This window comes from Eriocheir sinensis, chromosome 9 (assembly GCF_024679095.1).
Source record: "Eriocheir sinensis breed Jianghai 21 chromosome 9, ASM2467909v1, whole genome shotgun sequence".
Classification (NCBI taxonomy): Eukaryota; Metazoa; Arthropoda; class Malacostraca; order Decapoda; family Varunidae; genus Eriocheir; species Eriocheir sinensis.
The window spans coordinates 9,112,194-9,138,375 of NC_066517.1; the positions used below are offsets into that span (position 1 = coordinate 9,112,194).

The 26,182-nt window shown below is 47.7% G+C and overlaps 1 protein-coding gene across 1 annotated transcript in view; it reads left to right on the plus strand.

The window, feature by feature from the left end:
- Positions 1-1,135: 1,135 nt before the first annotated feature.
- Positions 1,136-26,182, plus strand: part of LOC126996273 (paramyosin-like) — a 32,199-nt gene continuing 7,152 nt past the window's right edge. Inside the window, exons 1-5 of the mRNA XM_050856649.1 lie at positions 1,136-1,284; positions 8,007-8,154; positions 9,970-10,064; positions 16,938-17,051; positions 23,130-23,276. Coding sequence (XP_050712606.1) covers positions 8,052-8,154; positions 9,970-10,064; positions 16,938-17,051; positions 23,130-23,276 — 459 coding nt within the window. The 5' untranslated portion in view covers positions 1,136-1,284; positions 8,007-8,051. The remainder of the gene's footprint in view (positions 1,285-8,006; positions 8,155-9,969; positions 10,065-16,937; positions 17,052-23,129; positions 23,277-26,182) is intronic.

Genomic DNA, 26,182 nt, shown 5'->3' on the forward strand with positions numbered 1-26,182 from the left:
GCGGCAGTTAACATGTCACAGGAAACAATAAAAATCCTGAATGAGAGAAGAACTTCAGATGATCATTTCAATGCCATTTGGGAAAAGGCAGTTGAATTTGCTACAGCAAGACACATAACTGTAACTCAACAAGAACCTTCAAGTTCAAAAAGGCAAAGGAAGCCATCATCACGGTTGTTAGGATCCATTGTAACTGAAACCATAGGCCAACGAGACACCTCTGAAAGAGATAAAGATCCCAAATCTCACTGCAAAAGATGTATTTACTATCCCATCCTAGACAAGGTACTCGTTGAATTTGGGCACAGGTTTGATGAGCCAAAGCATATTCTACTTGGTGTATCTGCATGTCATCCTTCATCCCCAAACTTTCTAAATGAAAATGACTTGAAATATCTTGCTGACCAATATGAAATTGAAAGTGAGAACCTCCATGCAGAAGTTCTTGTTGCTCAGAGAACACTACATGATGCTAAATCCATATCTAATGCTTTAGATAAACTAAAGCCTCTAAAGCAAGGTTTCAGTACACTCTGGAATTTACTGCATTTGGCTCTCACTTTCCCAGTAAGTAATGCTAAATGTGAACGATCATTCTCTGTATTGAAGCTTGTTAAAACATACATTAGGGCAACAATGGGTCAGAAACGGCTGACCAGTCTGGGTACAATTTCAATTGAAAAAGGTGTGGTAGATTCACTTGATCTTGATGTAGTAGTGGACAAATTTGCTTCCCTTCCAATACAATCTCAATCAAATTTGAGAAAATCCACCATACGGCGCATGTCACTAACCCATACTTAACATGGAGCATAGGCGGTCAAGCTTAAGTTACTTTTCATATTAATGATCTTATTCTGTTTAACTACCAGTATCCCATGTACCTATTTACGTTCAATAAGGAAAGTACCTGAGTATATATTATAATTTTACATTTATTCTTTTTTTATCATCTTTTTTTTTATTATCAAGTAATAAAGATTAATTCTACTTTCATCTCTTTTTTGGGCCTCAAAATAACCCTAGAATGGGTCCAGCTGGTTGGGCTCGCTGCGCTCGCCCGACGCCCATCATTACCTAGGGGCTAAAGCCCCCCCAAATTTTTTTCCCTGGTGACGCCACTGCCCTTGGGTGGTGTGGAAATAAGGTCAAAGTGTAGTATTTTGGTGTTCTCAGCGAGCACTCGATCCTTCCCCACTGCCTGGCCATCCCCAGCGGCACCTCACCATTCACCTGCATGACTCACACAGACTTTGCTTGACGGTCCTGGCATTCCATATACAGGTACAGTCTCCATATTTTATCATAATTATGCCGTATGGCTGACATTGACGGCAGATGGCAGACACACACTAAAAAATGGCAGAAATGCGATAATTAAAGCAGGCAGGGCAACTGGCAACTGCGGTGTGTTGGGTTGAGAGGAGCGTGACAACGCCGCGGCGGCAACGCTGCCAAGTGTTGTACAAATTTCTTTGTATTCACTCAGATAGAGAATCAATCCTAAAAAACATATTTGTTTTAATACTAGAGTGAGAGAGAGAGAGAGAGAGAGAGAGACACGGGGGGAGAGAGAGAGAAGGGTGTGAGAGGCACGGTACGCGAGGTCAGGTGGAGACCTAGCACCAGTGTCTAGCGGCTGTCTACGTCAGAGCCGCCACTTAAGATTTGCCGGACTTATAGTACTCCTGCATACTGACCCAGCACACGGCGGGCACGGCAGCGGGGCACGTGTGGGCAAGTGACAGCCTCCGGGGACACTTCCTGGACAGTACTTTTATTTTTGTGGTAATTTCGGTGTTTGAAATAATGTGTTTCTGGCGCATAACATTCTGGCGCTACTCCATTTATTATATTTTATTCCCCCGAGAGAGAGAGAGAGAGAGAGAACACCCCAGAGAGAGAGAGAGAGAACACCCCAGAGAGAGAGAGAGAGAGAACACCCCAGAGAGAGAGAGAGAGAGAGAGAGAGAGAGAGAGAGAGAGAACACCCCAGAGAGAGAGAGAGAGAGAGAACACCCCAGAGAGAGAGAGAGAGAGAACCCCCCAGAGAGAGAGGGAGAGAACACCCCAGAGAGAGAGAGCCCCCAGAGGGAGAGAACACCCCAGAGAGAGAGAGGAGACACCCCAGAGAGAGAGAGAGAGAGAGAGAGAGAGAGAGAGACCCCCCCAGAGAGAGAGAGAGAACCCCAGAGAGAGAGGGAGAGAACACCCCAGAGAGAGAGAGAGAACCCCCAGAGAGAGAGTGAGAGAGAAAAACCCAGAGAGAGAGAGAGAGAGAGTGAGAGAGAACACCCCAGAGAGAGAGAGAACACCCCAGAGAGAGAGAGAGAGAGAGAACACCCCAGAGAGAGAGAGAGAGAGAGAGAGAGAGAGAGAGAACACCCCAGAGAGAGAGAGAGAGAGAGAGAGAGAGAGAGAGAGAGAGAGAGAGAGAAGTTGGTTGGCGAGGGTGGAGTGTTTCATTTTAGACTCGCTGGCCCGCACCGCAATTTGAAAGAAACTAACCTAAGTAACCTAACCTAGCGTAACCTTCCCTAACGGCTCGCCCCCTGCTCTCACATCTCATCTCTGCATGCTGAATAAATATAAACTAACCTAACTTAAGGGAACCGTCGGTAGATTTCTATTTTCAAAACTATTGAACAAAAAAATTTACTCGCATGTCTTTTAGACCTGAATGATGTGAGGATATTACAGAAGTTTCAAAGGATTTTGATGAATAAAAATAAAAAATATATGAAAAAAATGTTTTTACAATTTTGAAAATTTTCAATTCCATTCAGTTACTCACATACTTAGGATAAATTTTTACATAGATATAAAACTTGCAAGTGTTGAAACAAAAATAAAGAGCCAGATTTTTCAGTTTCTTTTATTTTTTTTATTTTTTATTTTTTTCACTCATGTTTAATCCGGTACCAGCGACGGGCCAAATTTGTGACTTTACCGTGTACCAGCGACGGGCCAAATTTGTGACTTTACCGTGTACCAGCGACAGGCCCAATTTGTGACTTTACCGTGTAGCAACGACGGGCCAAATTTGTGACTTTACCGTGTACCAGCGACGGGCCAAATTTGTGACTTTACCGTGTACCAGCGACAGGCCCAATTTGTGACTTTACCGTGTAGCAACGACGGGCCAAATCTGTGACTTTACTGTGTAGCAACGACGGGCCAAATTTGTGACTTTACTGTGTAGCAACGACGGGCCAAATTTGTGACTTTACTGTGTAGCAACGACGGGCCAAATTTGTGACTTTACTGTGTAGCAACGACGGGCCAAATTTGTGACTTTACTGTGTAGCAACGACGGGCCAAATTTGTGACTTTACCGTGTAGCAGCGACGGGCCAAATTTGTGACTTTACCGTGTAGCAACGACAGGCCAAATTTGTGACTTTACCGTGTAGCAACGACGGGCCAAATTTGTGACTTTACTGTGTAGCAGTGACGGGCCAAATTTGTGACTTTACTGTGTAGCAGTGATGGGCCAAATTTGTGACTTTACTGTGTAGCAGTGATGGGCCAAATTTGTGACTTTACTGTGTAGCAGTGATGGGCCAAATTTGTGACTTTACTGTGTAGCAACGACGGGCCAAATTTGTGACTTTACCGTGTAGCAACGACGGGCCAAATTTGTGACTTTACCGTGTAGCAACGACAGGCCAAATTTGTGACTTTACTGTGTAGCAACGACGGGCCAAATTTGTGACTTTATCGTGTAGCAGTGACGGGCCAAATTTGTGACTTTACCGTGTAGCAACGACGGGCCAAATTTGTGACTTTACCGTGTAGCAACGACGGGCCAAATTTGTGACTTTACCGTGTAGCAACGACAGGCCAAATTTGTGACTTTACCATGTAGCAACGACGGGCCAAATTTGTGACTTTACTGTGTAGCAACGACGGGCCAAATTTGTGACTTTACCGTGTAGCAGTGGCGGGCCAAATTTGTGGCTTTACTGTGTAGCAGCGATGGGCCAAATTTGTGGCTTTACCGTGTACCAGCAACGGGCCAAATTTGTGGCTTTACTGTGTAGCAGCGACGGGCCAAATTTGTGGCTTTACCGTGTACCAGCAACGGGCCAAATTTGTGGCTTTACTGTGTACCAGCGACAGGCCAAATTTGTGGCTTTACCGTGTAGCACTGACGGGCCAGATTTGTGGGTTTACTGTGTACCCGCAACGGGCCAAATTTGTGGCTTTACTGTGTACCAGCGACGGGCCAAATTTGTGGCTTTACCGTGTACCACTGACGGGCCAGATTTATGGCTTTACCGTGTAGCAGCAACGGGCCAAATTTGTGGCTTTACCATGCACCACTGACGGGCCAAATTTGTGGCATTACCATGTAGCAGCGACGGGCCAAATTTGTGGCTTTACCGTGTAGCAGTGACGGGCCAAATTTGTGGCTTTACCATGTACCAGTGACGGGCCAAATTTGTGGCTTTACCGTGTAGCAGTGACGGGCCAAATTTGTGGCTTTACCATGTACCAGTGACGGGCAAAATTTGTGGCCTTACCGTGTACGAATGACGGGCCAAATTTGTGGCTTTACCGTGTACACGCGACGGGCCAAATTTTTGCCATGTTATAAACCCCCCAAAATAGATGATACATAAACTGTCCACAAATGCATTGATATATATTATGAAAAGGTTTGCATGAGTGATGACTTTTTCTCATTTCTCTTGCTTAGAGGTGCAGCTACCGGGTTAAATCTAATTCCCCGTGGTGCCGGACACTGGGGGTTTTACTGTGTAGAAAATTTGAAGTAGAGTTGTTGTAGTTTTATGGCCCACCGTGCTCACCTTGACTCCCCATGGTTCCCGGGTACTGGGGCTGTTACTGTGTGTGTGGAAAATGTTGAGTAGAATCATTGCAGTATTACGGTCCACTGTGCTCACCTTGACTCCCCATGGTTCCCGGGTACTGGGGCTGCTACTGTGTGTGTGGAAAATGTTGAGTAGAATCATTGCAGTATTACGGTCCACTGTGCTCACCTTGACTCCCCATGGTTCCCGGGTACTGGGGCTGTTACTGTGTGTGTGGAAAATGTTGAGTAGAATCATTGCAGTATTACGGTCCACTGTGCTCACCTTTATCACGATGGTGGTTTGCTTTAAGCCATCAGTTAACCCCTTGACTGTGGATTTCCTACAAGAAGACACCACCAAGCTACAGGAGTGGAACAAAAAGTGACTGATACAATTCAATAAAGAAAAATGTAAAGTCATGCACCTTTGCAGTGGATATCCAGCATACTAATACCACATGGGAAACACTCCACTATCCACCACAGAGGCAGAGAAAGACATGGGAGTACATGTTTTCAGGCTACCAGTGAAGGTCAAATCCATGCCAATCACAGCGGACGGGTTAATTACTGAGTCATTTCATGAAGGTTTCCACTTGTATATTGCATCAGAATGTATTACCACCATAGCAAATTAGCACGTGTGGGGAGGTGGTGGCTGAGTTGACAGAGTGACGGCGCCGCGTTCAGGAGGACGCGAGTTCAATCCCCGCCCGGTGCCACCAAGCTGGGATTTTTCAGCCTCTGCCGAGTGGCTTAAAACTATCCACATGCTGTCCAGAAGACCACCTATCAACCCGGACTCTAGATTCTAGGATTAAAGATGAGCTCCGGGAGGGCAGCATGAGCCAATGCAAGATGGCGCCACTATAAACACTCGCCTGCGCCAGAACGGGCTGGGCCGACCATCAGGCCCCACCGGGAAGAAGCCTTCGGCCAATCATCAGGCCCCACCGGGAAGAAGCCTACCGGTGCAGTAGGCCGCGACGTAAAAAAAACACTTAAGCATTGTTTCGGGACACCTAAATTGACGTACAGATAATAAATTGTAAGGAGAAATTTTCCTTTGTTAAAAGCTTTATTTAACCCGTCCGCTGCGATTAACACTGATTTCACTTTCCCTGGTAACCTATGCCCCCAGGTCTTTCTCTGCCTCTGTGGTGGATAGTGGAGTGTTTCCCATGTGGTATTGGTGTGCTGGATATCCCCTCCCAAGGTGCAGGACTTTACATTTTTCCTCATTGAATTGTAGCAGCCACATTTTAATTTTTTTTATTTATTTATTTTTTTTTTATTACGTCGCGGCCTATTGCGCCGGTAGGCTTCTTCCCGGTGGGGCCTGATGATTGGCCGAAGGCTTCTTCCCGGTGGGGCCTGATGATTGGCCGAAGGCTTCTTCCCGGTGGGGCCTGATGATTGGCCGAAGGCTTCTTCCCGTGGGGCTGATGATTGGCCGTAGGCTTCTTCCCAGTGGGGCCTGATGAGTGGCGGAAGGCTTCTTCCCGGTGGGGCCTGATGATTGGCCTAAGGCTTCTTCCAGTGGGGCCTGATGATTGGCCGAAGGCTTCTTCCCTGTGGGGCCTGATGATTGGCCGAAGGCTTCTTCCCGGTGGGGCCTGATGATTGGCCGAAGGCTTCTTCCCGGTGGGGCCTGATGATTGGCCGAAGGCTTCTTCCCGGTGGGGCCTGATGATTGGCCGAAGGCTTCTTCCCGGTGGGGCCTGATGGTCGGCTCAGCCCGTTCTGGCGCAGGTGAGTGTTTATAGTGGCGCCATCTTGCATTGGCTCATGCTGCCCTCCCGGAGCTCATCTTTAATCCTAGAATCTAGAGTCTGGGTTGATAGGTGGTCTTCTGGACAGCATGTGGGTAGTTTTAAGCCACTTGATGGAGGCTGAAAAATCCCAGCTTGGTGGCACCGGGCGGGGATTGAACTCGCGTCCTCCTGAACACGGCGCCGTCACTCTGTCGACTCAGCCACCGCCCCCATTCCTGTAGCTTGGTGATGTCTTCTTGTAGGAAATCTGCAGTCAAGGGGTCAAACATCAGTTACTGTAGTGTGCGACATTTCCACCTATAGTCTGTTCACTTAAGTCCGACCCAAGCTGCCAACATAAACCTAAGCGTGTTTGCAAGCCGAGTGCTGATTGGCTACTGCTATGGCTTCCAAGTTTTCTTTAACCTCTGTTTGTGTTTATCTCACGCAGCACTTTCTGCTCTTCTGCACTGTGCTTGCGAACACACTTAGGTTTATGTTGTCAGCTTGGGGCAGACTTAACCCTTTCCTTGCGCGCGGTGCGGACGCAACTATCCCCTCAGGCACAGTCGGGCAGCCCAATGGGGGGTCTCTTTTAACCTCTGTATCTCAGAAACTATTCATCACAGCTAAAAACCAAAAACACCATTGGAAAGAGGAGGTCCAGATCTATAGGAGTCGGTTATGTATGCCTCCCTTGCGAACATACATGCACGTTCAGGGTGTTGAGTGTTAACACTTACGTCGGTGCGTGCGGGATGATCAGCCGTATTGAGGGAACTGCAGACATCTTTTCTTCAGAGTCTGGCAAGGGAGTTTTGCCAGCTGCAATATTTACAACTATTTGGTCATAGAATCAGTCAGGTGATGGGTGAAGCTATGCAAAAATGCCGCCATATTGGGCAAGAACATCCACCAGTTACTCGTCCGTAGATTTGCCGCGCTGGGCTGATATGATTTTCCACCAAATTTGGTGGAGAATCCACTCAATTGGCAATCCTGTGTTGTGAGAATTAGTGTTGGAACACTCTCATACGCGGGAGATTTGAGCGCGGGTGGAGCTCGCAGCGAGGGTTTAGCACCACCAGCAAATACGCCTAACGCTCGCTGTGAGCGTTTAGCAATGAAAGGGTTAAGTGAGCAGATTATAGTACAGCTACAGACAGGGATATTGATTCACCTGACTATGAAACTGTGATTCAGGAACTCAACACCTCCTTGTCCCACAGCAAGTGTCCTCTCCTCCTCCCCTCTCTTCTCCTCCCCCCTCCCCTCTCTCCACTCTCCTACCCCTTGAGACTTGCAGTGCAGAAGGAGGCTACCACATCACTGCCAGCATAGAGTAAGGTGCAGGAGGAAGCAGGTATACATTACAAGAGGTCTCGCCAAGACTCGTGAATCAGTGGTAAGGAAGCTCTCTGTGTCTTGGTGCAGATCCCGCCCCAGCTGCTGGACACCATTCAGTTCCCCGAGGAGTACATGGGAGCCCTGCGAATCACAATGATGGCGGTAGACATCCGGAAGTGCTTCAAGCTGATCTTTGAGGACGACACGTTTAGGCAGGTGGATCTCTTCAACCCTAGTGAGTATTTTTATGTATTTACTTATTTATGTGTCTTGTGTTTCACCTGTGGCACTGGTAGGCTTCCTTGGTGGGGCCTGGTGGTTAGCCCCAGTCTTTTATGGTGCAGGCAAGTGTTTATAGTGGTGCCTTCTTGCCTGACTCGTGATGCCCCTTGGAGCTCATCTTTGATCCTCTTTTTGGGGGAATCTAGAATCCAGGTTGATAAGTGGTCTTCAGGACAGCATGTGGGTAGTCTGAGGCCACTCGGCGATGACTGAAAAGTGTCAGCCTCCACCTCCTCGGCAGCAAGGGTCTCCAAGAGCTTGATCACACAAACCATCACCATCACTGTCAGCCATTACTAGTCTGCCGCAGAACAAAGACCTTTCCCAAAGCTCTCCACCCCTCTCTGTTAGTGCACACCATTCTACTCTGGCAAATGCTCTCATCTTGTCTCCAGCTGGCCCTCTGCCTGCCCTGGCTCATCTTAATGTCTCTGGGTTGGCACTGTTATCAAAGGTATCATACCAATGCCCAAGAAATGTTAAGAGAAGTCAGTCCAGCAAAAGACCAAGAGGAGAGATGAGATGAGAGCATTGGCCAGGCCGGGACAGAGAACACTGTGGCAGATCTTAGCAGCCTCCTGCCTGAGCTGCTTCCATTGCTGTGAGGAAGGTGTGAAGGGCAGGATAAACTACTCTCTGGAAGGTCAAAAGGGAGTTTATAAATTGCCTGGAGTCTACAGGGTGGATAAAGAATGGAAGGGTATTAACCGTGTAGCAGTGACGGCTCAAATTTGTGGCTTTACCGTGTAGCAGCGACGGGACAAATTTGTGGCTTTACCGTGTAGCAGTGACGGCTCAAATTTATGGCTTTACCATGTAGCAGCGACGGGACAAATTTGTGGCTTTACCGTGTAGCAGCGACAGGACAAATTTGTGGCTTTACCGTGTAGCAGCGACAGGACAAATTTGTGGCTTTACCGTGTAGCAGCGACAGGACAAATTTGTGGCTTTACCGTGTAGCAGCGACAGGACAAATTTGTGGCTTTACCGTAGCAGCGACTGGACAAATTTGTGGCTTTACCGTGTAGCAGCGACAGGACAAATTTGTGGCTTTACCGTGTAGCAGCGACAGGACAAATTTGTGGCTTTACCGTGTAGCAGCGACAGGACAAATTTGTGGCTTTACCGTGTAGCAGCGACGGGCCAAATTTGTGCCATGATATAAACCCCCCAAAATAGATGATGCATAATCTGATCACAAATGCTTTGATATATAGGTATTATGAAATGGTTTGTGTGAGTGATGATTTTTTTCTCATTTTCTCGCTTAGAGGGACCATTAAGAAACATGATCCCTGCTGCTACCGGGTTAAGGCTGTCAGTCAGTCTTCTGGGGCTGAAAGCTGCATAAGAAACTCACACAGTTCATACAACATCTTGCAGTACAGTTTACTTGGTGTGTGTTCTTATCTATTTTGTTTAGAACATAGGGAGTCTGCAAGAGGCTGGTTGGCCTACACAAGACAGCTCCTGTAAGCCTAACCCCACGTAACCTCACTATCCATAAATGTATCCAACCTCTTCCTAAAGGTATCTGTGTGGCTAAGTAAAAGCAGCAGGTGTGTATGTTAGCAGGCTTTTTTTTGTACTTTTTTGTTGCCCTTGAGCCGTGTCCTTTGATGTAAAAACAAACCTTCCCATGGGTGTCATACTATAGTTGTGCCTTCATCAACAATGCTGTCGCTGTTGGCACCGTAATCCCACTGCTACAGTTTGTATTGTTTCTCAGGGTGTAAGTTCTGTAATATTTCACTGCTGTTTGTTTCAGAGCCTAAGAGGAGCAGGAGATTCTTCGCACTGATCTATGACTTCTTGGTGTTCACGGACAGCGTGTTCAAGGAAGTGGAGGAGCGGGAAGAAAAGGTAATGTGGAGACCTCGTTATTTTGCAAAGCCGTACAGAGTTAGAGCAGAGAGCACAACAAAGTGTAGGATAAGGTTAGGGGAGGAGAGAGTGGAGGAGGTGACTGAGGTGAAATATTTAGGGACAGTTGTATATAAGCATGGAAGGTGAGGTGAGGGAAAGAGCAGTGAAGGGCAGACAGGTGGTGGGTGCATTGGGGAGAGTTGTGAGAGGAAGAAGTGTGAGCATGGCGGTAAAGAGGGGAACAAGGAACAGTATTATCCTGCCAACTCTGTCGCATGCATCAGAGACGTGGACATGGAGTGCAGCGCAGCAATCAAGAATACGTGCAGTGGAAATGAGTTGTACAAGAGGTGCGTGTGGTGTGTCAGGATGGCATGGAGGAAGTAATGGAAGTGTGTGTGAGGGGTTTGGTATGGGTTGACAGTGAAGGGAGTGGAGTGTGGAGTGGGTGGTGCGCTGAGATGGTTTGGTATGGGTTGACAGTGAAGGGAGTGGAGTGTGGAGTGGGTGAAGCGTGGTGCACTGAGATGGTTTGATATGGGTTGACAGTGAAGGGAGTGGAGTGTGGAGTGGGTGGTGCGCTGAGATGGTTTGGTATGGGTTGACAGTGAAGGGAGTGTAGTGTGGAGTGGGTGGTGCGCTGAGATGGTTTGGTATGGGTTGACAGTGAAGGGAGTGTAGTGTGGAGTGGGTGGTGCGCTGAGATGGTTTGGTATGGGTTGACAGTGAAGGGAGTGGAGTGTGGAGTGGGTGGTGCACTGAGATGGTTTGGTATGGGTTGACAGTGAAGGGAGTGGAGTGTGGAGTGGGTGGTGCGCTGAGATGGTTGGGTATGGGTTGACAGTGAAGGGAGTGGAGTGTGGAGTGGGTGGTGCGCTGAGATGGTTTGGTATGGGTTGACAGTGAAGGGAGTGGAGTGTGGAGTGGGTGGTGCGCTGAGATGGTTGGGTATGGGTTGACAGTGAAGGGAGTGTAGTGTGGAGTGGGTGGTGCGCTGAGATGGTTTGGTATGGGTTGACAGTGAAGGGAGTGGAGTGTGGAGTGGGTGGTGCACTGAGATGATTTGGTATGGGTTGACAGTGAAGGGAGTGGAGTGTGGAGTGGGTGGTGCGCTGAGATGGTTTGGTATGGGTTGACAGTGAAGGGAGTGGAGTGTGGAGTGGGTGGTGCACTGAGATGGTTTGGTATGGGTTGACAGTGAAGGGAGTGGAGTGTGGAGTGGGTGGTGCACTGAGATGGTTTGGTATGGGTTGACAGTGAAGGGAGTGGAGTGTGGAGTGGGTGAAGCGTGGTGCACTGAGATGGTTTGGTATGGGTTGACAGTGAAGGGAGTGGAGTGTGGAGTGGGTGGTGCGCTGAGATGGTTTGGTATGGGTTGACAGTGAAGGGAGTGGAGTGTGGAGTGGGTGGTGCGCTGAGATGGTTTGGTATGGGTTGACAGTGAAGGGAGTGGAGTGTGGAGTGGTGGAGTGGGTGGTGCACTGAGATGGTTTGGTATGGGTTGACAGTGAAGGGAGTATAGTGTGGAGTGGGTGGTGAGCTGAGATGGTTTGGTATGGGTTGACAGTGAAGGGTGGAGTGTGGAGTGGGTGGTGCGCTGAGATGGTTTGGTATGGGTTGACAGTGAAGGGAGTTGAGTGTGGAGTGGGTGAAGCGTGGTGCGCTGAGATGGTTTGGTATGGGTTGACAGTGAAGGGAGTGTAGTGTGGAGTGGGTGGTGTGCTGAGATGGTTTGGTATGGGTTGACAGTGAAGGGAGTGTAGTGTGGAGTGGGTGGTGTGCTGAGATGGTTTGGTATAGGTTGACAGTGAAGGGAGTGGAGTGTGGAGTGGGTGGTGAGCTGAGATGGTTTGGTATGGGTTGACAGTGAAGGGAGTGGAGTGTGGAGTGGGTGGTGTGCTGAGATGGTTTGGTATAGGTTGACAGTGAAGGGAGTGTAGTGTGGAGTGGGTGGTGCGCTGAGATGGTTTGGTATGGGTTGACAGTGAAGGGAGTGGAGTGTGGAGTGGGTGGTGCACTGAGATGGTTTGGTATGGGTTGACAGTGAAGGGAGTGGAGTGTGGAGTGGGTGGTGCGCTGAGATGGCTGGGTATGGGTTGACAGTGAAGGGTGGAGTGTGGAGTGGGTGGTGCGCTGAGATGGTTTGGTATTGGTTGACAGTGAAGGGAGTGGAGTGTGGAGTGGGTGGTGCGCTGAGATGGTTGGGTATGGGTTGACAGTGAAGGGAGTGTAGTGTGGAGTGGGTGGTGCGCTGAGATGGTTTGGTATGGGTTGACAGTGAAGGGAGTGGAGTGTGGAGTGGGTGGTGCACTGAGATGGTTTGGTATGGGTTGACAGTGAAGGGAGTGGAGTGTGGAGTGGGTGGTGCGCTGAGATGGTTTGGTATGGGTTGACAGTGAAGGGAGTGGAGTGTGGAGTGGGTGGTGCACTGAGATGGTTTGGTATGGGTTGACAGTGAAGGGAGTGGAGTGTGGAGTGGGTGGTGCACTGAGATGGTTTGGTATGGGTTGACAGTGAAGGGAGTGGAGTGTGGAGTGGGTGAAGCGTGGTGCACTGAGATGGTTTGGTATGGGTTGACAGTGAAGGGAGTGGAGTGTGGAGTGGGTGGTGCGCTGAGATGGTTTGGTATGGGTTGACAGTGAAGGGAGTGGAGTGTGGAGTGGGTGGTGCGCTGAGATGGTTTGGTATGGGTTGACAGTGAAGGGAGTGGAGTGTGGAGTGGTGGAGTGGGTGGTGCACTGAGATGGTTTGGTATGGGTTGACAGTGAAGGGAGTATAGTGTGGAGTGGGTGGTGTGCTGAGATGGTTTGGTATGGGTTGACAGTGAAGGGAGTGGAGTGTGGAGTGGGTGGTGCGCTGAGATGGTTTGGTATGGGTTGACAGTGAAGGGAGTGGAGTGTGGAGTGGGTGAAGCGTGGTGCGCTGAGATGGTTTGGTATGGGTTGACAGTGAAGGGAGTGTAGTGTGGAGTGGGTGGTGTGCTGAGATGGTTTGGTATGGGTTGACAGTGAAGGGAGTGGAGTGTGGAGTGGGTGGTGTGCTGAGATGGTTTGGTATAGGTTGACAGTGAAGGGAGTGGAGTGTGGAGTGGGTGGTGTGCTGAGATGGTTTGGTATGGGTTGACAGTGAAGGGAGTGGAGTGTGGAGTGGGTGGTGTGCTGAGATGGTTTGGTATAGGTTGACAGTGAAGGGAGTGGAGTGTGGAGTGGGTGGTGCGCTGAGATGGTTTGGTATGGGTTGACAGTGAAGGGAGTGGAGTGTGGAGTGGGTGGTGCACTGAGATGGTTTGGTATGGGTTGACAGTGAAGGGAGTGGAGTGTGGAGTGGGTGGTGCGCTGAGATGGTTTGGACACCTGATGAGAATGGGGGAGAATGAATTTGTGAAGAGTGTATGAGGGAAGGATTGAGGGAGGGGAAGACCACCTGTGAAGTGGATCAGTAGGGTGAGTGAGTATTGGAGCGAGGGAGTTGGAAGTAGCAGGATTGAGTGTGCTGAGATGGAGTGCCAGAACAGGGAGAGATGGAGGCACTTCTGCCGCAAACACCTGTGCCCCTGGAGGGGAGTTCCCACGAGGGAGCAGGACGTCAGAGATGTAGACCGACAGATAGATAGTCATTATCATGGATCACGGAGTAGGAACCTGCCAACTGCCCACCCACTTGTACAAGTCACTCTGGCTGTCTGGGTGTGAGGCACCTGGTGCACTTACACAGGTGCCTGGGCAGATGCTGTGCCAGAGGTGCTTCACGGGGACTGTTGCCGAGTGCTTCCTGCCAGGCCAGTTTCTTTACTCTCAGGGTGGCTGCTGTGTGTACAGATGTGGAAGGATTCTTATGGGGAACTTTCATATGGATTGGACATACAATTTATGAGAGAATGCAAAGAAAATAAACTATTTGAAAACTATTAATGTGATAGGCTCACTTAATTTCAGTCAGTTATATTGACAGAAGTATACATACCATTAGGTTGATGGTTTTCATTAAAGAACATTTTGAATCTTCTTTATATTTTGAGGTTCAGAATTGTGTTTGTTTGTGACCTAAACATTCATGACGGGCTGCTCGAAGGGCCATGCAGGTGGGCGGCAGCGCTGTGCCACCCTCCCTCGCGGCGGGGGACTGGCTGCCTCCATGTGTTCGGTTTAGGGGCTGTGAGGCAAAGTACTAACATACTTTATTTTAGTAATCCAGATAATTTTGTACGAAAATATAGTTGAGGAGAAACCATTGCTCATCTTGCTCTATTAAGGCAGTGTCATACTGGCCGTTTTCCTCCAACCATTGGGTGTGCGGGCAACCATGGTTGCTCGTACACTCAACTGGGAGGCTGGGAGGTTTGGGATATGAGCAACCGTGCAGCTGTGTGTAAACAATGGTAGTGGCTGAGGAGCAGAAGAAGTAGTGGAGATGGCCCACCAAGAGAATGGTGGAGTGGATTGGCAGCGGCTTTGTCTACGCGATAGAGAACTCCCCGTGCTGTGGGACCACACACATGAAAACTCCGCCAAAGAGAATTAAAAAAGATGTGAATGGTTCATGCTTGCTGCTGCTCCTCCCTCACTCTGGTGTCTTGCTTGGATATGAGTGGGGCACCATTTCCAATAGTTAACAAAACTCTTCCTTCTCCATTCATACGCCTCCGTGGTCTAGTGGTCAGCGTGCCTGGCTACTACTCTGCGGGCTTGGGTTCAAATCCCAGCTTGGGCAGTTGGCGTGCAGCTCACCCAGCTGTTCATCCTCCCTTTCAGGCTGGTGGATAAATGGGTACCAGGGGACACCTGGGGAAGGTAAACTGGTAACCTGGATGTCACACTGGCCCTGTGTACCGGGGTGATGGGCTCCCTCCCACCACAGACTCAAGGGCCGCAGTGAGGGAGATGAGCACCGAGGCCATGCGCAGCTGTAGCTTGTGCCCCCGACCTCACCTTTACCTTCCTTTCTCCATTCAACAAAAATTGTAGAATGACTCAGTTTTCACAGCACAGTTCTCTGACGAGGCTTGGGTAAACACTCCTCTTCCCATCTTTGAAGCCATGATTGTACCCACGGCCACTTCTTCCTTCCTCTCAACACTTTCCATCCGTGACGCAGACGTCGGCGTCACGGATGGAAAGGGTCAAGAGGAAATGGAAGAGGATTAATCCTCTTCTAAACCTCTCAATCCTCCTCTAAATTCCTCTTAATCCTCTTCCATTTCCTCTTAAGAGGTTTAGAAAAGCATTAAGAGGAAATGTAAGAGGATTAAGGGGTTTAGAAGGGTCTAACCCTTTCCATACGGTGTCGGCGTCGCTGGAGTGAAGGGTTAACTGTAGCAACAAGTCCATAATTTGGGTAACGGCAGCACAAGCTGCAGCAGCCATTACTTTTGCAGTCGGCGCCACATGGATACAGACCGACTGGTTTGTTTGCGTTGTGGATATGGGCAGCCGACCTTGGCCGTGTGATGCACACCCAGAAAAGTTGGAGTTACCGGTTGGTTCTACCGCCAACACAGTTGGAGGAAAAAGGCCCAGTGTGACGCCGCCTTTACCTGCAAAGCAAAACTGCTCTGCTACAAACCTGGCAGCCTCAATTTCTGCTGCCAGTGATGTGTGTGTGAGCATTCTAGGGGTTTGATTGAGCCCATGTATTGACTGTGTCAAGTTGGTGTTTGGGAAAAAATAAATGCAGAATACATGTTGGTGCTTGGTGAACCGGAAACACTCGTCTGCGAGATTGGGAAGCTGTTTGGAAGACAACCTGCACCAGTACTGTGTTTTGCAGTCTGTCTGTGTCTGCTGGTGACACAGTGCTCACTGCAGAAAATGAAAGTGACTTACCATCTTTGGTCAGTGTTTTTGATAGTGTCTGTAAAAGGAGAAAGCTGAAAGTAAATGTCAACAAAAGTAAAGTGATGGTTTGTGAGCGAAGTAGAAGTGAGGTTGTAGATTTTGTATGCCCATATAGAGCGGGAATTGAATGTGAAAAAGAATGCAAAATAATTTTGAATGGTGAAGAAATAGAGGACGTCAATGAGTTTAAGTACCTTGGATCAGTTATGTGTAAGCATGGTGGTATGGAGGGAGAGATAAGAGAAAGGGCATTGCAAGGAAGAAGGGTGGCAGGGTCTTTGGGACGAATCATGAATGGCAGAAGTGTGAGCATGGAGGTAAAGAGGGATTTGAGAAATACAATAATAGTACCAACCCTCACATATGCAAGTGAAACGTGGGCCTGGAATGAAAGTCAGAGGTCTAGAGTGCAGGCAGTGGAAATGAGTTATTTGAGGAGTGCTTCTGGTGTGAGTAGAATGGATGGAATGAGTAATGAAAGTGTGTACGAGCGTTTTGGAATGTGTCACGGGGGTGAAGGGAAGAAGTGTGGAGTGGTGGAAGAAGTGAAGCGACAGACTTTAAAGTGGTTTGGCCACATGGAGCGAATGGAGGAGAGTAAGATGACCAAAAGGTGTATGTGAGTGAGATAGAGGGAGGGAATGCTAGAGGACGACCTCCAGTGAAATGGAGAGATAGGGTGCAAGAGTACGTTAGGGAGAGGGGGGAAAGATCTTTGAGGGACTTTGAGCAGGCAAGGAGGGAGTGTCTGGATAGAGAAAGTTGGAAGCTCTTCTGGTGTGGCCATCCCCTGGTGGGAGCTCCTAGGAGCAGGCGTCGATGAAATGATGATGATCTGTGTCTGCAGTCACACACGTTTACGGTAGACGAGATACAAGTTTTTGTAGGAATGGAATCCACGATGGGTTGATGGAAACCCAACCCCTTCATAGGCAAGCTTTCACATGAAGTATTGCCTTTTTCTGTCCATTCATTACTTCCCTTTGTGTGTGTTCTGTTCTCCACACTGTTAACTGACTGGCCTTCCCCTTGCCAGGTGGGTGCCCTCGCTGAGCAGCGGGACAAGATGAGGGCCAAGCTACACAAGATGAAGCAGCAGATCCATGAGAGGAGGATGGAGAACGAAAAGAATCAGCTGGCGAAGGAAGAGGTAGGACTGAGTCAAAGCCTTCCCACATTTACTTCTAGCATATTGCACGCTGCCGCCTCACTGAACACACCCACCGGCCACTAGAGGGCAGGTGTGCGTAGTTACGTAGTTGTATTTACACAGTTGTACACGAGGCTACACAAGGATACGAGGAAACTACAAGGAGCCAGCTGGTCTACACTTGGCAGCCCCTGAGGATGGGTTATTCTCCAAAGCCCTTCCCATCCATAGCTACATTTGATCTTCATTTAACCCTTTCAGCGCTATGTTGTCGCAGCGATGCTGAGCGGTCCGTGTTGGTGGAGCTAAATCACCGCCGCGAGAATTGATCTGTGTTGAATCTCCCGCTCACAATATACGTCCCAACACTATTCCACACTCCACTGTAACTTTAGTCTGAATGGTTCATGTCTTATAGTGGGTCGTCCTTGCCCGCACCACCACCTACACAACCACACCCTCACACAACAAACAGCTGCATGCCGCGTGTCACCAGAACAGGGTGCATTGCGTCTTGCCTAGTTGGCTGTCACAACCTCCAAGTGACAGGGAGAATAACATACTAAACTATACATAATCTTATAGGGACAGTGGTATTGGTATGCTGGATTTCCCCTCCCAAGGTGCATGACTTTACATTTTTCTTTTTTGAATTGTAGCAGCCACTTGTTGCTCCACTCCTGTAGCTTGGTGATGTCTTCTGGTAGGAAATACGCATCCAGGGGCTGAAACTTAAGAAATAAATCCCAGACTTTTCACGGTTTCTCTTGGTAATGCAGTGATTTCAGGGTCGATGGTCAGAGCTCACCCACACCCAGCTCCCTTTCACAGTTAGAGCGGTCAAGAACTGTTATTTAACGTGTAACTGCTTAGAGGGTTATTTATACCACACTTAGAGGTTGGATTTGTTTGTGTTGAGCTGCACCATCCTTTTGTTGGTCCACTTGACAAGCCATTTCGTTGATGTACAAGATAGTTAGTAGATGACTCAGGACTAACCTCTGTGGGATGCCACTAGTAATGCAAGTCCAGTATAGTTTATCCCCATCTAGACACTAAGTCTAATCTAGTCACCTTGATCCTTATCCTGTATCCCAAGGCCTTCTAGCTTACGTAAGTCTTTGGTGAGTCACTTTGTCAAATGCTTTACTAATATCAAGGTATGATATCATAATTTTGTTTTGTTTTAGAGTTGTTAAGGAAGCCAAGGGCCACTTTCACAGTTGTTTTGTTTGTTTTGATCGTTACTAATGGCGGCGATCGACGGTACAGTTTTCCACGTGAAACTGGCCTATGGGGTAGTGGCGGCTGCAGAGGAAACGAGAGGTGTTGAGAGTGTGTGGTAAGGTGCGGGGCTAGGCTAACCCCGCAGCCGCCACTACCCCATCGGCCAGTTTCAAGATGTTCTGACGCCTTTGCATCACTAACTGGCAACCCTCTACGCTCTCCGGGGAGCAGGCGCCAGTGTTGACAGTCACCGACAGTAACTGCTCAGCTGCCATTTAGAGAGGTTGTACAATCGTCTGGCGTGCCAGACGAAGGCTAATGGCGCTGTCATTTTGCTTCCTTCCACCCTCTCAGTACGCCTAAAATGACTACACGCAGGGACAAACGGATTGAGGTGTTCACTTGATATAAGGCTGGTCACGATCTCCCATTTATTTCCTGTCAAACTGGTGTTGCTGAGAACAACACAGCGGCTGGTGCAGCGTTTGAAGGACGTCGGAGAGGCTACTGCACTGGCACCCCTTCCCAAGTGTGGCAGGCCTCGTAAGACTACTTCTAGGACCCGTGCACTTATCTCTAGGCAGGCTGCTAAGGAACCAAGGCTGACAGCACGAGGAATCAAAGAAAAGAACCCACAGTTACTGGAACATGTATCTCTAAGGAGCGTACAGCAGCTGCTGCACGATGACCTCAGCCACAAATGTTACCGTGCCCGCAAGAAGCCCCTGTTAACTGCACAGCAAAGGGAGAAGAGAGTAAAATTTTGCAAGAGCTACCTAGCCTGGAGTGAGGAGGAATGGAAGACGGTGCTGTGGAGTGATGAAGCAGCCTTCACCGTGACCGGGACACCGTCATCACGAGTGTACCGCAAGCCAGGCACCGCCCCCTTGGACCCCAAGCACACGTCAAAGTTTGTGAAGCACCCAGCTTCACTCATGGTGGGGCTGTTTCACCTACTATGGAGTTGGTGAATTAGTTATTCTTCCTGCTAATGTTAGGGTAAACCAACACAACTATTTGGAGCATTTAAGTGATGTCCTGTGCGATTCATTCGAAATAACAAAGGCAAGAGTATTTGTGCAGGATTCTGCTCCTGCACATGTAGCAAAATCTGTGAAGCAGTGGTTGACTGATTGTGACATTCCCTTCATCAGTGACTGGCCTGGAAATAGCCCAGATATTAACCCAAGAGAAAACTTATGGGGATGCATGAAGAGACACCTGCATGGTATGGACACGTCATCAATGCCGAAACTTGAGGCTGCAGTCAAGCAACTGTGGGCCAGTTTTTCACTCACCTACCTGCAAAACCTTGCAACCAGTCTCCCCAAACGTCTTGAGGATATTGTAAAAAGGAAGGGCAATGCAAATAAATACTAACTGGTCCAATGATGCGTATTTGTTTGTCCACCATTCTCCCAGAAAGTCGTAATCAATGTTTTATTTAGGCGGCGACAACACTTTCCAAGCATACTGTATGTTTCCCCAGTTATCCGGTCTATATGTTTTCCAAAGGATAACTTGTCTGTTATGATCACTCCCAGATCTTTTTCTTCAGTTTTTCTCATGATTCTTTCATTACTCAGAGAGTAGTTCCCCGATATTTGTCTACTGCTCTTACCAAACTCCATCACGCTACACTTCTCTGTGTTGAATGTCATTTCCCATTTGCGTGACCATTGACTTATTATATCAAGATCTTGGCCCAGGGCTACACAGTCTTCTTCATGAGCCACCCTCCTCATTATTTTAGCATCATCAGCAAACATATTCATATAGCTTGTCACCCCTTCTGTCATGCCATTAATATAAATTACAAACATAATCGGAGCCAGCACTGATCCTTGGGGGACTCCACTGGTCACTTCCATCCAGCTTGATTTATTATTCCTGATTACTGTTCTCATTTCTCTCCTCGTCAAAAAGTCCACAATCCAATCCAATATTGAACCACCCAGACCTCCAACATGATTAAGTTTACATATTAATCGCTTGTGTGGTACTTTATCAAACGCCTTCTTTAAGTCCAGATACACACAATCTGCCCAACCGTCCCTTTCCTGTATTATATCAATTACTCTTGAATAGAAGCTGATCAGATTAGTTACACAAGACCGTCCTCCTCTGAATCAGAATTGGCTATTTGTTAATATACTGTTTTCTTCTAAATACTCCACCCATCTGTTTTGTGTGTTTGCATCAGTGTGTGTGTGTGTGTGTGTGTGTGTGTGTGTGTGTGTGTGTGTGTGTGTGTGTGTGTGTGTGTGTGTGTGCATCAGTGTGTGTGTGTGTGTGTGTGTGTGCATCAGTGTGTGTGTGTGTGTGTGTGCATCAGTGTGTGTGTGTGTGTGTGTGTGTGTGTGTGTGTGTGTGTGTGTGTGTGTGTGTGCATCAGTGTGTGTGTGTGTGTGTGTGTGTGTGTGTGTGCATCAGTGTGTGTGTGTGTGTGTGTGTGTGTGTGTGTGTGTGTGCATCAGTGTGTGTGTGTGTGTGTGTGTGTGTGTGTGTGTGTGTGTGTGTGTGTGTGTGTGTGTGTGTGTGTGTGTGTGCATCAGTGTGTGTGTGTGTGTGTGTGTGTGTGTGTGTGTGTGTGTGCATCAGTGTGTGTGTGTGTGTGTGTGTGTGTGTGTGTGTGTGCATCAGTGTGTGTGTGTGTGTGTGTGTGTGTGCATCAGTGTGTGTGTGTGTGTGTGTGCATCAGTGTGTGTGTGTGTGTGTGTTTTTTTACAGCAAAGGAGACAGCTCAAGGGCACAAAAAATGTAAAAAATAATAAAAAAAAGCCCGCTACTCTAAAAAGAATCCAAAGAGGTGGCCGAAAGATAAGTCAGTTTCGGGAGGAGAGGTGTCCTGATACCCTCCTCTTGAAAGAGTTCAAGTCGTAGGCAGGAGGAAATACAGATGAAGGAAGATTGTTCCAGAGTTTACCAGCGTGAGGGATGAAAGAGTGAAGATGCTGGTTAACTCTTGCATAAGGGGTTTGGACAGTATAGGGATGAGCATGAGTAGAAAGTCGAGTGCAGCGGGGCCGCGGGAGGGGGAGGCATGCAGTTAGCAAGTTCAGAAGAGCAGTCAGCGTGGAAATATCGATAGAAGATAGAAAGAGAGGCAACATTGCGGCGGAATTTAAGAGGTAGAAGACTATCAGTATGAGGAGGAGAGCTGATGAGACGAAGAGCCTTTGCCTCCACTCTGTCCAGAAGAGCTGTGTGATTGGAGCCCCCCCATACATGAGATGCATACTCCATACGAGGGCGGACAAGGCCCCTGTATATGGACAGCACCTGTGCAGGGAGAAGAACTGGCGGAGACGGTACAAAACGCCCAGCCTCGAGGAAGCTGATTTAGTAAGAGATGAGATGAAGTTTCCAGTTGAGATTTTGAGTTAAGGATAGACCGAGGATGTTTAGTGTTGAGGAAGGTGATAGCTGGGTGTTGTCAAAGAATAGGGGATAGTTGTTTGGAAGATTGTGTCGAGTGGATAGGTGGAGAAACTGTGTTTTTGAGGCGTTGAAGGACACCAGGTTCTTCTTGCCCCAATCGGAAATAATAGTAAGGTCTGAGGCTAAGCGTTCTGCAGCCTCCAGCCTTGAGTCGCTAAGTTCCTGAAGGGTGGGTCTTCTATTAAAAGAAGTTGAATAATGCAGAGTGGAATCATCGGCGTAGGAATGGATAGGACAGTTCGTTTTGGAAAGAAGATCATCAATGAACAACAGAAAAAGAGTGGGAGATAGGACAGAACCCTGTGGGACACCACTGTTAATAGATTTAGGGGAAGAACAGTGACCGTCTACCACGGCAGAAATAGAACGGTCAGAAAGGAAACTGGAGATAAAGGTACAGAGAGAAGGATAGAAACCGTAGGAGGGTAGTTTAGAAAGCAAAGATTTGTGCCAGACCCTATCAAAAGCTTTTGATATGTCCAGCGCAATAGCAAAAGTTTCACCGAAACGGCTAAGAGAGGATGACCAAGAGTGTGTGCGTGCATCAGTGTGTGTGTAAATAATAATAATAATAATAATAATAATAATAATAATAATAATAATAATAATAATAAACAGTTTATTTAGATGGTTTGCAGCCAAAGGCTGAAAATTTACATGATATTTACATAAATGCATTTGTGTACATAAAATGTAAATATAAATTCTATAATATAATATAATACTTGCTGTTTAGTATGTTTACAATGGTGGGGATGGGGCTCTTCCTGTACCTTTCCGTCCTTGCATGGATAGATATCAGTAAGTTGCTGTGTCTAACTGCATGGCGAGAGGGAGGCGCAGTGTCTGGCAGCAGGTCACGGTGGTGCGGGTGATTCAGGAGCTGTTCCGCACACTTCTGGAGGAGGTGCTGGTAGGAGGTGTGGGCAGGTGTAGGGTGTCGAGGGCCTCGTCATAGGTGGAGTAAGACGGGCCCAGGGTGAGCCTACACTCATGCCTCTGCACCCTCTCAAGCTGGCGGCGCTGGGTGCTGTTGAGGGAAGGAAACCAGGCTGGGGAAGGGTAAGTGAGCTTGGGGAGGATGAAGGTGTTACAGACTCCCGCCAGCTCACGCGTGGGAGTCCCCAGTGACTTAAACTGCCTCAGAAGGTAGAGTTGACAGGAGGCTGAAGCGATGGTGTGGCTGTCGTGCTCCTTCCAGGTCAAGCGGTTGTCAATGGTGACACCGAGGAGCTTGGTTGTCTCCACCACCTGTGCATCACTGTGTGTGTGTGTGTGTGTGTTTCCTCTTCTTCACCCAACCAGTATCATAACAAACTACATTTCCGGTCCAGCAGTACTGCCTTTCATTACCCATTGGCCTCCTGCTCCTCTGATGCCTGAGTACTACAACCTGACCCTTTCCTGCAGGACATGAGGAGAGCTGAAGCCAAGACGGAGGAGCTGCAGAGGTGCCAGGAGGAGAAGCTAGCTCTGAAGGCCCAGCTTGATGCACTGGGACTCTCTCTGGCCAAGCTGGACATAGCCATAAAGGACACTGAGCTCAGGACCATGGAGGTTTGTCTGAGGGAATCTTGTCTTGTCACCGAGCGAGGATATCAGAACCACGAGCGAGTCTTCTGTAATCACATATGAGTCTTATAATCACATTCTTCTAGAGTCACAAGTGAGTTCTGTAATAACTAATGAGTTTTATAATTGGGAATGACTTCTATAGTGCCCTTGAGCTGCCTCCTGTGCTGTAAGAAAAACAATGGATTGACACACTTACCGATGTCGTAGACCCACACTTATTTTGGGCTGGCGTGGACTTTAGAGTAACTTGCATGTGTGTTTTCTTTAAGGTTGTATCAGTGACATCTCAAGCAATGGACGTCTTTCTCATTTGATCTTGCGGCGCCCTTGTCCTTAAGCCGCGAATTTTGATAAATCAACCGCTTTGGTGCGAATCACCCTAACTCCCTTATTTCTGGGGCTTCAGAAAAGTTATTGGTATCACTTGACGGCAAAATGCAAGGGCTATATTTTATAATTAGCAACTGGGCTAAAAAATTGACTCAAAAGGGTCGAAAATCGAATAAATTCGCAAAAAACAACAACAAAAAAGTACTTTTGAGTTCCCAACCTTGAAACCCACTCATTTTTTGAGAATTTCAAAAAAGTTATTTAACAAATGATTTAGCCCTGCCAATGTGCTTTCCAAAATGGTGAACGTTTCCCTGCTCCCAGTAGTTTGGTCGCCAGAGCTCCAAACGTAAACCTTGATCCACACCCACCATCACCACCCTGTTGATGCGTCACTGGTCGCCACCGCCGGCTTGATCCTCGTTATACCGGCGGTACTAGGCACGCATCCAGCACCCCGTCACCTTACTGCACCCACACCTCACTGCCACCTGTCGTCCTCGTCCATGTAGCTATCCAGTCTACTCTTAAAACAAACTATCGTCCCTGCACTAACTATGTGATTGCTGAGTCTGTTCCATTCCCCCACCACCCTATTACTAAACCAATGCTTGCCTATATCTCTCCTAAATCTATACTTTTCTAATTCAAATCCATTACTGCGAGTTCTATCCTGCTGACTAATTCTCAGAACTTTACTTATATCGCCTTTGTTGTAACCCTTGACCCATTTGAATACTTCTATCAGATCTCCCCGCACTCTTCGTCTCTCTAGTGAATGTAAGTTTAGATGTTTCAGCCTATTTTGATATGGGAGGTTCCTCAGCCCCTGAATCATCTTGGTCATCCTCCTCTGAACTGATTCTAGCAAATTGATGTCCATTCTGTAGAGGCAGCTCCTTTGACCCTAAGGTCCCGTGTATCTAACCCCACCTAATATCACTGTCCATGAATTTATCTAGTCTATTTTTGAATGTGACAATTGTATTGGCACTCACCACGTGACTGCTAAGCCTATTCCACTCATCCACCACCCTGTTTGTAAACCAATTTTTGCCTGTGTCCCTGTTGAATCTGAATTTATCCAGTTTAAACCCATTACTTCGTGTCCTACCCGGTTCTCTTACCAACAAAACCTTATGAATGTCTCCCTTATAAAAGCCCTTCATCCATTTATAAACCTTGATCATGTTTCCACGCACCCTTCGCCTTTCTAGAGAATGCAAGTTTAACTGTTTGAGTCTTTCCTCGTATGGCAAGTTTCTCAACCCCTGAATCATCTTAGTCATCCTCCTCTGCACCGATTCTAACATTTTGATATCCATTCTATAGTAAGGTGACCAGAACTGAACCGCATAGTCAAGATGAGGTCTAACTAATGCTAAATATAGTTTGAGGAAGACTTCGGGGCTTCTGTTGCTTACGCTCCTTGAAATAAATCCCAGTACCCTATTTGCTCGATTTCTAGCTTGAATGCATTGTGCCCTTGGACGGAGATCAGAGCTCACTAAGACCCCTAAATCCCTCTCGCGCCCAGACCTGCTTATGAGAGTGTCATTTAAGCAATAGTTATGTGAAGGGTTGTTCCTACCTACACTCAGAATACTGCACTTCCCTACATTGAACTCCATCTGCCATTTATCCGCCCATTTATCCGCCCAGATGTTGAGTTCACCCTGGAGAATACTAGCGTCCTGATCCGACTCAATTACTCTACCGATCTTGGTATCATCTGCAAATTTACTAACATCACTACTAATTCCTGTATCTAAGTCACTGATATAAATAACAAACAAAAGTGGACCTAATACCGAACCTTGTGGGACCCCACTCGTAACACATCCCCAGTCAGATCTTTTACCATTGATTTGCACTCTTTGCTTCCTATTGCTAAGCCACGCCTTGACCCAGTTCAAAACTTTACCCTCTACTCCGTGATGGCAAATGAAAGCTCTTTTAATACAGATTAATAATCAGAAAAGAAAAATTGGAAAACATTAAATAAATAAAAAAGTTATAAGCAAAAAAACTAAGGTGTGTCCATTATTGGTTCATCTAGAACACCATGTATATAAGTGGAGGTGTCAAGACTACGCTCAGCATGCACACAACGAACAGAAACTGAAGGAAGACCATCAAAATAGATCATCTGAGGGAACATAATTGCTCTGCAGACGCCATGATGCGTAGACAGGAACTGTAGGCTATTTTTAGCACAGAGTCGTGGTATTACCAGGGTAAGGGACAAAATAGGTGCCAGTTAGTCAGTTAGCATCAACAGACATAGTTACGCGAGCCCTTTAGATTCCAGATAGCTTCTTGCTCTCCGGCACTGCATGGTGTCATGCTCGTTGCCCGCGTCTGAAAGAACTATATGACGCCAGCGGCATCATCGTTATTAAGGGGTTGAACTTAAGATTTAACTGGAAACTTCATATCTCCTCTAGCTAAATCAGCTTCCTCGATGTTGGGCGTTCTGTATCGTCTCCACCAATATTTTCATTCTGACTGCTAACTGCATGCCCCCCCCCCCACCCTCCCATGGCCCAGCTACACTT